The sequence below is a fragment of the Plecotus auritus genome, assembly GCF_963455305.1.
Source record: "Plecotus auritus genome assembly, chromosome: 1".
Taxonomy (NCBI): domain Eukaryota; kingdom Metazoa; phylum Chordata; class Mammalia; order Chiroptera; family Vespertilionidae; genus Plecotus; species Plecotus auritus.
In genome coordinates, this window is record NC_137770.1 from 68576251 (window position 1) to 68588510 (window position 12260).

The 12260-nt window shown below is 40.2% G+C and overlaps 1 protein-coding gene across 1 annotated transcript in view; it reads right to left on the minus strand.

Moving 5' to 3' along the window:
- Positions 1–2352: 2352 nt before the first annotated feature.
- SLC28A2 (solute carrier family 28 member 2) overlaps positions 2353–12260 on the minus strand; it is a gene marked incomplete at both ends in the record, with an annotated part of 34814 nt that continues 24906 nt past the window's right edge. Inside the window, 8 exons of the mRNA XM_080672177.1 lie at positions 2353–2470; positions 7987–8098; positions 8308–8406; positions 9675–9756; positions 10334–10531; positions 10721–10889; positions 11315–11445; positions 11528–11653. Coding sequence (XP_080528303.1) covers positions 2353–2470; positions 7987–8098; positions 8308–8406; positions 9675–9756; positions 10334–10531; positions 10721–10889; positions 11315–11445; positions 11528–11653 — 1035 coding nt within the window. The remainder of the gene's footprint in view (positions 2471–7986; positions 8099–8307; positions 8407–9674; positions 9757–10333; positions 10532–10720; positions 10890–11314; positions 11446–11527; positions 11654–12260) is intronic.

Below are 12260 nucleotides of genomic sequence, written 5' to 3' on the forward strand. Positions count from 1 at the left end.
TGCGCGCCTCCCGCGCCTGCACCCAACCCCGGCTGCCCAGCCCATTTCTGCCCAAGTCACCTTGGTGCTCAACTAGGGAAGTTGTGGTTGAGTTTGCTGAGAACACATTCAGTGCCGGGTTTTCCTGTTCGCTTCTCTGGCTGTTGAGACTCTTCTGCAGGTGGTGGTGTTAATGATTGCCATGCTTCCTGCTGTTACAGCTCCTCCCTCTAAGTGCGGGAGTTTAAACCAGATTTGCTTCAACTAGGAAACTGAGAATAAGAAAGCCCGCCCTTCCCCCTGAAAGTAGATAATGAGTTCCCTCCCCTCCGTGCTACACGCTTCCTTGTGTGAACTAAATTGCATACAAAACTCAAACTGATAGCCGTGAACTAAGTTCCTTAAATAGTAATGATTAGTAGTAGCTAACCCTTACATTGAGCCTACGGTGAGCAGTCAACCTCACAACCTTTGCCTATAAGGTAGGTCCATTTATCCCCATATTATTGATGAGGAGCCACGACACAGAGAAGTTAAGGAATCTGCCCGAGTTCACCCAATGTACATTCATTTAGTACATTTAGTGGCAGAGCCTGAATTAGAACCCAAGTAATCTGGCGGAGTGTCCAGTACCACCAAGCACTGCATTCTGCTGCCTCGCAGAAAGAAACCAGGCTAGGGTGAAAATCAGTGTGCAGGTCAAGAAGCAGTTTATTGAGGCTTCGTTTTCTTTTAGGTCAACTTTGGGAAATAGGAGAGAGGAGATTGGAATGGAGACTGGAAAGAAGACCAAGAGGTTCTGAGCTCAGAAAACTGTGAAGTGGGAGAAGGTAGATTAGTTACAAGAACATACAAGTATCTACATCCATTTTTAGACATATAAATATAATTTATTGACGTGAAATTTACATAACATAAAACTAACCTATTTAAAATGAACAAGTCAATGACATTTAGTACATTCATACTGTGTAACCACCACCTCTACTAATTCCAAAACATTCCCATTACCCTGAAGTAAAACCACATACTCATGAAGTGGTTACTCTCAATTCCCCACTCCTCCCAGCCCCTGGCATCACCAATCTATATTGTCTCTAAGGACTTATCGGTTCTGAATTTGCATATAAATGGAATCATACAAAATAGAATCATATAATAACAAGCCTTTGTGTCTGGCTTCTTTGACTTAGTATAATGTTTCTAGGTTCCTCTTTGTAAGTAGCATATATCGGTACTTCATGCTTTTTATGGCTGACTAAAATTCCATCATATGTACATAACACAATTTGTTTATCCTTTCAGCCATTGATGGACAGTTGGACTGTTTCCATCTTTTGACTATTATGAATAATGCTACTGTGAAATGTACATATATATATATACTTGTTTGAATACCTATTTTCCGTTCTTTTGCATCTATGCCTAGGAGTGGTATTGTAGGGACATGAGATAATTCCATGTTTAACTTTTGAGGAACTCTACATTCTTTTGAAACTCTTCCTTAATACAATAATATTATTAATACTATAAATAATATTAGATATAAGGAATATATTAGACATTTTAAATCAGAGTGTTAAAATTTGGGGCCAGAGAAACCTGTGCATTGTAGGATGCTTAGTAGTAATCCTGGCCTCTACCCAGTAGATGTCAGCAGCATCCTCTTTTCTCCCCCCATTTGTGAGAAGTAATAATGTCTCCAGACATTGCCAGATATCCCCTGGGAGGCAAAATTGACACCCTTCCCTCTGAAAATCACTGTTTTAAAGGATTCCCTGTAAACTTGAAACAAATAGGACACTAAAGCAGAATACTAAAACAAAGTAAGGGCCTTTAAGAAATAGACATTCCTTTCAAGTTTTCAGACAAGAAATACTTTTTGTTTACTATGTTATATTAAGGGAGTTGTATGTGTGATAACCAGAAAAAATTTTATATTTATATATTCATGTAACTTTCATATGTATCTTTAGAACCATAAATCTATCTCATCCACAGAACTCCAAGAAATACAGCTTTTTACCACAGTGTGCATTACATACTAAATCACATTTATAGCAGACTGTATCACAGAATTTTTAAGGTGGCAACTAGAAGGAAGATTTGCAAGATATTTTTGATATGGTAATATTTATTATTTCACATATAAACTGAGACAGAGCCCATAAAGAATTTCCTATTTGGTTCAGCCAAATAATGGAAAGACAAATGCTGATTTTCATTACTGGCATACAGTGAACCAAATTATTTTTTTACATGTACTATTAAAAATCATGGTGAGTTAGTTGTAGAGTGGGAACTCTTGACTACATAAATACCTTTACCATCATAATCTGTCAAGATTGAGACAATTATGAAAATGGACCAGTCTTATGCACACACCGCATTGGTGTAGAATTCACAGCAGTTAGCAAGGGCTATGGCACTGAACTCTTTATTTTCCCATGGGCCAGAAAAAGAAGGAGCGTTGGTGCCATTCAGAGAAGTACTGAAATGAAAAACCAGAGAGATACACAGTGGGTCAGATTTTTAAGAAAATTCAACAAGACATATCAATAAGTTCTACCAAGCAACTTGTTGCAATGACCAATTAAATAGGATAGAATTAAGTATATTTCTCATTCATGCCCAAGATAAGACCTGTATAAAAGCATTTATTTCCACTCCCCCCTACATACACCCCCCTCCCAGTCCCAGGCAACCACCACTCTACTCTGTTTCTATGAGTTTTATTTTTTTTATTCTACATATAAGTGATACCATGCAGTATTTGTATTTGTCAATCTTATTTCACTTTGCTTAATGTTACAAATACCAGGATTTCCTTCTTTTATAAGGATTCATTTTCTGTATCCATTCATCTGTCAGTGGACACAGAGGTTGTTTTCATACCATGGCTACTGTGAATAATGCTGCAATGAACATGGGAATACAGATAGTGATTTCATTTTCTTTGGATATATACCCAGAAGTGAGATTGCTGGATCATGTGGTAGTTCTATTTTTAATTTATTCGGGAACCTTCATGCAAGTAGGGGATTTTAATATTCCCATTTAGTAATGGATAGATCATACAGACAGAAAATCAACAATGAAACATTGGACTTAAATTATATTATATACCAGATAGACTACCATACATTTACAGAACAATCCATCCAACACCAGAATATACTGGTACATTCTTCTCAAGTACACATGAAAATTATCTGATAGGTCAGATGCAAGGCAACAAAACAAGTCTTAATAAATTTAGGAAGATGGTATTGCTATCTGTTTCTTGTAAGGCTGGTCTAGTGGTAATGAACTCCATCAGCTTTTGCTTGTCTGGAAAACACTATTTCTCCACTTCTGAAAGACAACTCTGCCTGATAAATTATTCTTGGTTGGCAGTTTTTTCTTTTGAATATATTATCCCACTCCCTTCTGAACTACAAGGTTGCTGGTGAAAAATATGCAAATATTCTTATGAGAATTCCCTTGCACATAATTAGTTATTTTTCTTTTTCTGGTTTTAAATTCTCTCTTTGTTTTTAACTTTTAACAATTTAATTATGTGTCTCTGTGTAGCTCTTGTTGGTGTCCCGAAGGGGAGGTTTGCAGTCAGCACCTGAATGCAGGCTAATTAGAAGCTGGATCCTTAGATACCAGCTGGGAAAGTATGCAGTCAGATTCTTTTCAGGGAGAAACTGGGAGATGGGCATTTGTGCCTGCCCCCTCTGTGCTGAACCTGGGTGTATAGCTTTGGGGGTTGCTCCTGTGCTCATTTAAAAACTTCATCTTTGTTGGCTAGATTTCCCACTGGAAATTGATTTCCAGTGCAAGCCCAGTTTACTACCAGAGATAGGTGATTTGGGGGCCTGTCCCTTAAGTGGCAGCCATAAAATTTGGGGCATTCGATGTGTGTACATGCTCCTTCCAGGGAGATACTGGAAAATTGGTTTTATTGTTGGAGGGAGAAAGTGGGCTCCAAGGAGGCTCACAGTCATCCCATAGATACATGCTAATTAGAAGCTAGACACAGGGGACTCATAAATGCAAGCCACATTGGTTATCAGAGCCAGGTGATCTGGGGGCTTGTCCCTTGGGCAGCACTACAAAAACTGTGGCACCATAAGTGTGTAAAACTCTTTCCAGAGAAATGCTGATGACGTGGTTTTATCATTGAAGCGAGCCTGAGGGAAAAGGTCAGGGAAGTGCCCATAGGCTTGTTTGGGTTCTAGGGAGAATTGCAGGAAGCACTTAGTTGCATGCTAATTAGAAGCGACAGTCCAGGCAGCAATTTAGAAAGTCTGCTGTAGAGCCCTTTCCTGGGAAAGACTGGGAGATGAGCAATTTTGCCTGTTCCCTCTGCACTGAGCCTTGGAGGATAGCCACAATGAATGCTCACCACCTGTTAAGAACTGCTCTTGGTTTGCTATAGTTCTGGGAGACTCAGAAACCCAAGCCCCATATTATTTCAGAGCTAAGTGTTTGGGGCACCTGCCCCTCAGGTGGGAGCCTTAAAAGTTGGTGCCCTAGATGTGTAGTCCAAACCCTTCCCTCCTCTGGGAGAAGTTGAGTTGGGAGTTCTCTCAATAGTATGTTTCTGTGCCAGGGGTGGGGTTTATGGTAAGACTGTGTCTTAGCCTTTCCTACTCAATTCAATGTGGGTATTTTCTCAGTTTCCCAATGTGTAGGAGTCACTCCGCTAGTTTCTGGTTCTCTCAAAGGGAATTACTATAAAGCTGTACATTCAGTGTAGCTTGGAGGAGGGAAATTCAGGAGCCTCCTCTATCCCCATCTTGGCCTGGAGTCACTCAAAACTTATTTAGTATAAACAAATTGGACAAAAACATGATCTCTTTTAGAATCTAGATGCTAATGACACTAAGTAAATGTCTATAGACAAAAAGTCCATTGCAGCTTTAGAGGCAGAAATGAGCAGGAAAGAGTATTCTGTTAATTTTTCAGTGAAGTTCAATGGAAAGACAACTCATTGTTAAACAAAAATTAGCAGTTTTCACTTTATTCATTTACTTTAGATTGTGCTTACTATGAAATCCACTGGACTGCCACGAGAACATAGGAATCAAACAATATCACTATCCTGTTTATAATTCATCTTTAATAGTACAATAAAGGGATTATTTTTCAAAGATTGTTGGTTGCCTACTCTGATGATAACCTCCAAACACAAGAGGGTAACATCTGTTTACTCAGCATAGTAACTTGTTAAGCAGCCAGCACCCAAACATCTGCATAAATAGTGAACAGATCAACTATTTAATGATAACTTCCAAATATATCTCCCACTCTGATTTCTCTCCTGAACCCCAGACCCCAACTGGCTTGCAAGTAGCGTCACATGGTCCCACAGGTACCTCCAAGTCAACGTATCCAACTGAATTAAGCTAAACCATAATCTTTCCCCTTTATTCCCATTCCTGAAACTAGTCCTCCTCTCAGTGAACTAGTGTCATCCCTTTTAGACCCACTTTCGCAAGCTACAAAGAAGACAATCACTTGAGGCTCCTTTCCCTTCCCTACTCCAACCTTCCCTCCTATCTAGTGATGACCAATCCCATTAATTCTCCTCGGTCTAGTGCATCTTCATCCCCATAACCACTTAGTATCAGCTGTCACCATTTAGTCACTTAGACTATTATAGCAATGTGTTTATTGGTTATAATAATTATCTTTTAAAAAATCTTATCATGCCAATGTTCAGAATTCTGTAAGTCAAGATCTATAACCTTAGCATTTTACACAAGGCCTTTTAAGGTATTTTAGCCTCATCTCCCAGAACTCTCTTCATTGTCTTCAGAACTCTTTTCGCTCACCCATATATCACTACTGTACACATCTTTTATTTTGGCAGAACTAAACATTCTAGTTCCTCAGATTTTTCTTTCTGTGTATCCTATAACTAGTTCTTTTAGTTTATATATGCTCCCTTTTCCCCCTCCTGGCTTCTTTTAGTATGTTTCTTTGTCTTTGATCTTCTGAAGTTTGAAAATATGCCTAGGTGTAGTTTTTTAGTATTTATCCTGCTTTGTGTTCTCTGAGGTTCCTGGATCTTTGGCTTGGTGTCTGACATTAATTTGGGAAAATTCTCAGTCATTACTATTTCAAATATTTTTTCTATGCCTTTCTTCTCAGTTGGTTGGAGCATCATCCTGTACACTGAAAGGTGGCGGATTCAATTCCAGGTCATGGCTTATACCCAGATTGTGGGTTCAATTCTGGTCAGAGCACATATGGGAGACAACCAATTGATGTTTCTCTCTCACATGGATGTTTCTCTCTTTCTCTCTGCCTTTCTCTCTGTAAAATCAATTTTAAAAAAACATATCCTTGGTGAGGATTAAATAAAAAAAAAAACCAACAGCCTGGCTAGTGTGGCTCAGTTGGTTGAGCATCGTCCGATGCACCAGGAGGTTGCTGGTTCAATTCCCTGTCAAGGCACATGCCCAGATTTTGGGCTTGATCCCCAGTAGGGGGCGTGCAGGAGGCAGCTGATCAATGATTCTTATCATTGATGTTTCTATCTCTCTCTCCCTTTCCCTTCCTCTCTCTGAAATCAATTTTTAAAAAACATATTTTTTTAAAAAGTAGACATAGATACAGAGAGCATTTTGACAGATGGGACAGGGGTTGGGAGAATGGGTGAAAAAGGTAAAGGGATTTAGAAGTAAAAATTGGTAATTATAGAATAGTCACAAGAGTGTAAAAAACAGCATAGGGAATATAGACAATAATATAATAACTATGTATGGTGCCCGATGGGTACGAGATTTATCAGAATGATCACTTAGTAAGTTACATAATGTCTAATCAGTGGATTGTACAACTGAAAGTAATATAATTTTGCATGTCAACTGTAACTGAAAAATAAAAAATTGTTTAAAGAAAATAACTCATAGAAAACTAAGACTCAAATGGAGCACCTGATAAAGCGATTGTATTTGACCATACAGTTCTACTGTTCTACAGACCAAGTTCTCAATAGCATATTTTTCATCATACATGTATGTACTCTAGGACCCAGCAATTCTACTCCTGGTATTCACCCAAAATAAATAAAAACGTGTCAACAACAACAAAAACAGAGTCTCTGGTATGTTTTTAAATGGTTCCTTTTCCTCCTCACCCAGGGAGGGGGAAAGGGAACCATTTTGAAGTACACCAGAACTTCAACTCTGTTTCTTTTTTATTTACTGTGAGAACCTGGTCTATTTCCTGGAGGTAAAACTCACAAAAGTGTGGGGGTGCCCTCTATGACTGTCACCCCCACCCCCGCCCAAGTTTTTAACATTCAGACTTGTCCTCACTATGCCTCCAGCAATTACAGTTTCAGGTTTTCCTACCCCTGCATGGGTTTCTGCAGCACTTTCCACTCATGAGTCTCTGCTCCGATAACCGTGACTACCTGTATTCACCTGTCTCTCCAATCTTGGGGGCAGTGGTTGGCTGTGTGTCCTCACCTCTCTTATGAATCTAAGAAGAATAACTGATTTTTCAAATTGTTCAGTTTTTTACTTGTTTACCAGCTCCTTACATGAGAAAACAGAAAACTATTATAATATCCCAGAAATTGGTAAACAAATTCACTTTATCTGAATGCATCATGACCAATTCAACTTGATCCTCTTTCAGTCATCATTTCTGTCTGAAGAAGCCCATAATTTCTTAGCCACCTAGGACCATTGCCAAGCCTTCACCTACAACATTCTGGTCACAATAGGGAAACCACACTTCCTTTCTTCTTCCCTTGCCCCTCCACTTCTCAGTATCCCACCAATATCGGTAAAATCTGTCACTTGTCCACACTAGAGATAATACATACTAGAGGTAATAAGAGAAAAGAGCATAGATCTAGACCACCACAAATACCCATCTTCCTTCTTAAATACTCTAGTCAGGATCCACATGATTACTCTCAAGACCCTATTTCTCCCAGAAGATTCCTGAGTTGAGGATAGCATGTAAGAGGAAGAAGCTGGGATCCTGATGCTCACTCACCTCTGGAAGAGCTCTCTGCAGCACACATAGGCCTCATAGGTTCTATTGGTGAAACTTGTGTTTAGGAAGGAGACACAGTCAGTTTCAGCTCCCCTAGGAACATAGAGGATTCCTGGATAAAGGAGACAGAGATATTAAGGGGAAGATTTTACACATGTTCCTGAAAGCTCTCAATAATTTGGGTGTAAATTGGAGAACATTGTAGATTAGGTGCCTTTTCTATGCATCTGTGAGATGGATGGTTAAATCAGTATTCTGAGAGAGATTTTATCAATATCTAGGTATGTGATTTCTACCAAGAGACTAAGCTGAGGTACATACCTGCCACACAGGCACTAATAAGGGATACACAGGCCCCTGTGAAGAGGGCACGGACTACAATCTTGGACAAGTCACCCTTCCGGTGGGGTACCATTGATGCTGCAGACAAAACAAAATAATTTGATCTCTTCCTCACCAGCCAATCCGGTATTTCCCATGAGCCCCAATTAAAGAATGCAGAAGAACAAAACACAGCAGATGAATAGCTTTTTTTACTACTAACCACCAGAGGCTGGCCAGCAGTGCCCTAAGAAGTGTGTATATACATTAGTCCTGAGGGTTCACTAACTACAACATTTTCCAGTCAAGGAATGTGTGTCTGACCCTAACTTCAGTGGTTCCATGAACATTCCCAAGATGCATCTGGATCAAGGAAAGCTCCAGTTTGCTCCAGACAGGCACAGATGCTTGGTGTTCACTGGTTAAACCCGAATCTGATGGACTGTTTTGACCCAGAGGGATAAGGACGGCCACATTTGCCTAAACCTCAGTCACACGATGCACATCCCACTGCTAGATAGCAATCTCACAATCAGACAGTAATCGGGCATCAGAATTAGAACAGCACAGACAAGCATTTAGCAAAGGGGGAAAATAAACCAAAAGGAAATTGTTTCACCTTTAAATTGTTCAACCATCAGCCAAATAAATCAATTTAATGATTCTTAATGATTCTAAATGGACACACTTAGCTGTATTTCTTCTTACACTTTATTTCTAACTTGGATCTTCCAAACTCTTGGAATTTGCTATCCCTGACCTCAAGGACAACTCCACTTTCCTCATACTTTTTCATCCAGCCATCACCCACAATCTAAATGTATCTGTGTCTGCTTCAAATACTTACTCCTCCCCCACCTAGTGATTTATATCTTTTAATCCCACACTTGACACCAGTGGTTCTTACTGTCTATCTGCCCTATGTGTTTGATGATTTTATTTGTCTTTTGATTCCTTGTGCAACTCCTACTTCTATGAAGACAACTGGTGAGCAGCCTAATTTCAGAAAGTACCTTTGGTACTGAATAAAAAACAATGGGTATATATGCACAATACCCATTTAATGGCAAAATAAAAGTAATATCGTGATAATCTTCCTCAAAGGGAAAATAAAAGTAAAATAAGTCTTTTGAGCCTCCAATTGAATGTAAAAAGAGTAACAGAAATTGAGATTGTAAATCTAGCCTGGGCTCCATGCATAGCCAGGCACATGGTTAGCTTAACTCCAAATTATCTGTGCCAATCAGGGCCCATTTCATACCAGCATCTCTATCTGGTCTCAACTTGTACTGAAGCACCAGACTGCCTACTACAGAAGCTGGGGTCTGTCTGGCTTATTGGGTAGCTGGGAAAATGAAATAACTCACTCAGGCCTCCCAGTGTGATTCCTATGGAACTAAGATTGGCAAATCCACAGAGTGAAAATGTTGTAATGGTTTCAGCTCTCACCTAGGAAAAACACATGTAAATAAGTAAATAAATTCAGTCCCATATGTGTAGTCATATAATCATGATAGAAGTTCCAAAGATCATAGAACCCCCAATCTTTTCCACATTACCCTAAAGAATATGGAAAAGATGCTCAGAAAATAATCACTTCCCGAGTTATTACAGGAATAATGTTATGGCAACCACAATGGGCCTCTTTGCCCAGCACTCTTATTGTTCAAGTCCATGAGTATGGAGAAGGCCTAAGAATGAGGATGATTGAGATAGAGGGAGAGAGAAAAGGAGATCAATTTATAGCATTTAAACTTATACATGAAGAAGGGGACCTTAGGCCATCAAAAACAGTGTCCACCCTGAACTTCCCCAACAGTAAATTACATTATAGAGAGAAGTTGGGTCAGCGTGCAGGGGAGGAATAGCACACAGACCTCAGGGGACTGGAGCTAAGCATATTGTTATGCTTGCTTTGAGGTTTAGGCCTGGGACACGGGAAAGGGATCCATGGGTGTGAAACAAATTTGTATAATACTTTCCGTCTGCCCACAAATGATTTATGCTCTTCTGAATTGCCACCTACAGAAATCCATTGTTTCTCGCCCCCGATCCACTCTTCCATTCCAGAGAGACGTTTGTTCTTGTATTGAGATAGTTGCTGATAGGCCACAAACTCATTTGTGAAGAACTTGATCCCCACCATCTCAGCCACCATTGGACAATCTGCCCACTCTACACCCATCATAAAAACCATAGGCCTTAGGATATAGGAGCAAATCACCTAGGTGAAAAAGAAAGAACAAGTAACACAGGTCAGGACCCAAGGACTTTCTCTGGAGCCTTAACTTAGTCTCCTCCACCCTTCTATCCATGCTCTCTTTTAGCTCACTGTGGGTCAGGAGAGCACTCACAGTTCAAGAACCACTTAAATACAACCTAGAGGGACAGCACAACAAATGTAACTCTTTACCTGGAAAGTGAGCCCCTGTATGTCTACCAATTCCCCTAGCCAGGAAAGGGCAGCATTGACGAAGGCCAACACGGCCAAAAAGGCAATGAGGTTGGCTGCTACATTAGTAGCAAGGCCTATGGCATCTATGGCTCCATTGCTGGCAGCTTCCAGGATATTTGTCTCCTTCCTGTGGTTATTGGGCATAGGAAAAGAATATGGTGTCTGGATTAGTCTCAGCTTCTCACAGAAGAGAAATCCCACTTTTCCTGTGGTTCAGGAGTACAGCAGGGAGGTGCAAGACCAGCTTAAGAGGTGATGGGGTTCCTTAGTGACCCTTGTGGTGGAAATTATACTGAAGCAGTATCAGATTTAATTGCCATTAAATTGCACGACATCTAGGACAGAGGATACTGGTCTGCAGAAGACAGAGGCAGATGGAGGGTTAAACAAATAAAATCTACATGATCAGCTAGAGGTAGAGGTAGACAAGAAAGGATATGGAATCAGATTATTCCTTCTCCAGGAGACGTGAAGCCTCTGCCACCACAGCACTACTTCTGACGCTGCACCTGATCTCAGGGTCTCTCAAATTATATGCCTCATTGGACTCACCCACGGGGCAATTTTACCCCCTCCTTATTCTTGAACTTGGATTCCTCCACTTCTGGGTATACCAACTTTGACAAGGCAAGGGCAGATGGGGCAGCCATCACAGACGCAGAAATCAAGGATGACGCTTCAATCTGTAAGGCCAGACATGGGAATCAGAGTCTGCAGAACCCAAACGTGGGTTCACCCAGGAGTGATCAAAAAGATTATGCCTACCCCAAAGGATATGAAGGCTCCCAACACAGTGCCTGAAATGGTGGCAAACCCTCCAGTCATCACTGCATGGATTTCAGAGAGTGTCATGTCTGCAAGGTATGGACGGATGAGCAGAGGTGCCTCTGTCTGTGAACAGGAGAAGCGAGTCAGATTCAAGAGGATGTGACTCTCCACCCCAGAGTGCCCACCCGGCCCAGGGACACATCCCTCTAGTGTGAGTGCCCTTCCAGGACGGAGCTCTGCTTTTAGGGCCTCCCAGCATCTGCCTCACTCTCTCTGGCACCTAATCATATCCTGGCTGGTATTGTTATCATCAATTTTCATACATGTTTGTCTTATTCATGTAAATTCTAAAATGCTACGGAAGGGCAATGGTATATTTTTTTCTCCATGTCTAAAATCAGCTACAGTAAGTCCTCACTTAATGTTGATAAGTTCTGTGACTGTATAATGAAACCAATTTTACCATAGACTAATTGATATAAAGAAGAGTTAAGTTCCTATGGCATCTCATCAACTTTATAATGAAATAAAATTAAATGAAATACTTTTTGTCCATACATTATTTGAGGACCTGATGTACTTAATGAATGACCTTATGAAATACAGTGTATTTCCTGAGTACATATAGTAGCTTTAAAAGTACTTGTTAAATTAATTGCAAATATATTATTAAAGCCCATTGTTGATGAAAGAATCTAAAGAAATGTTTGAAAATGTAATGAAATTATGA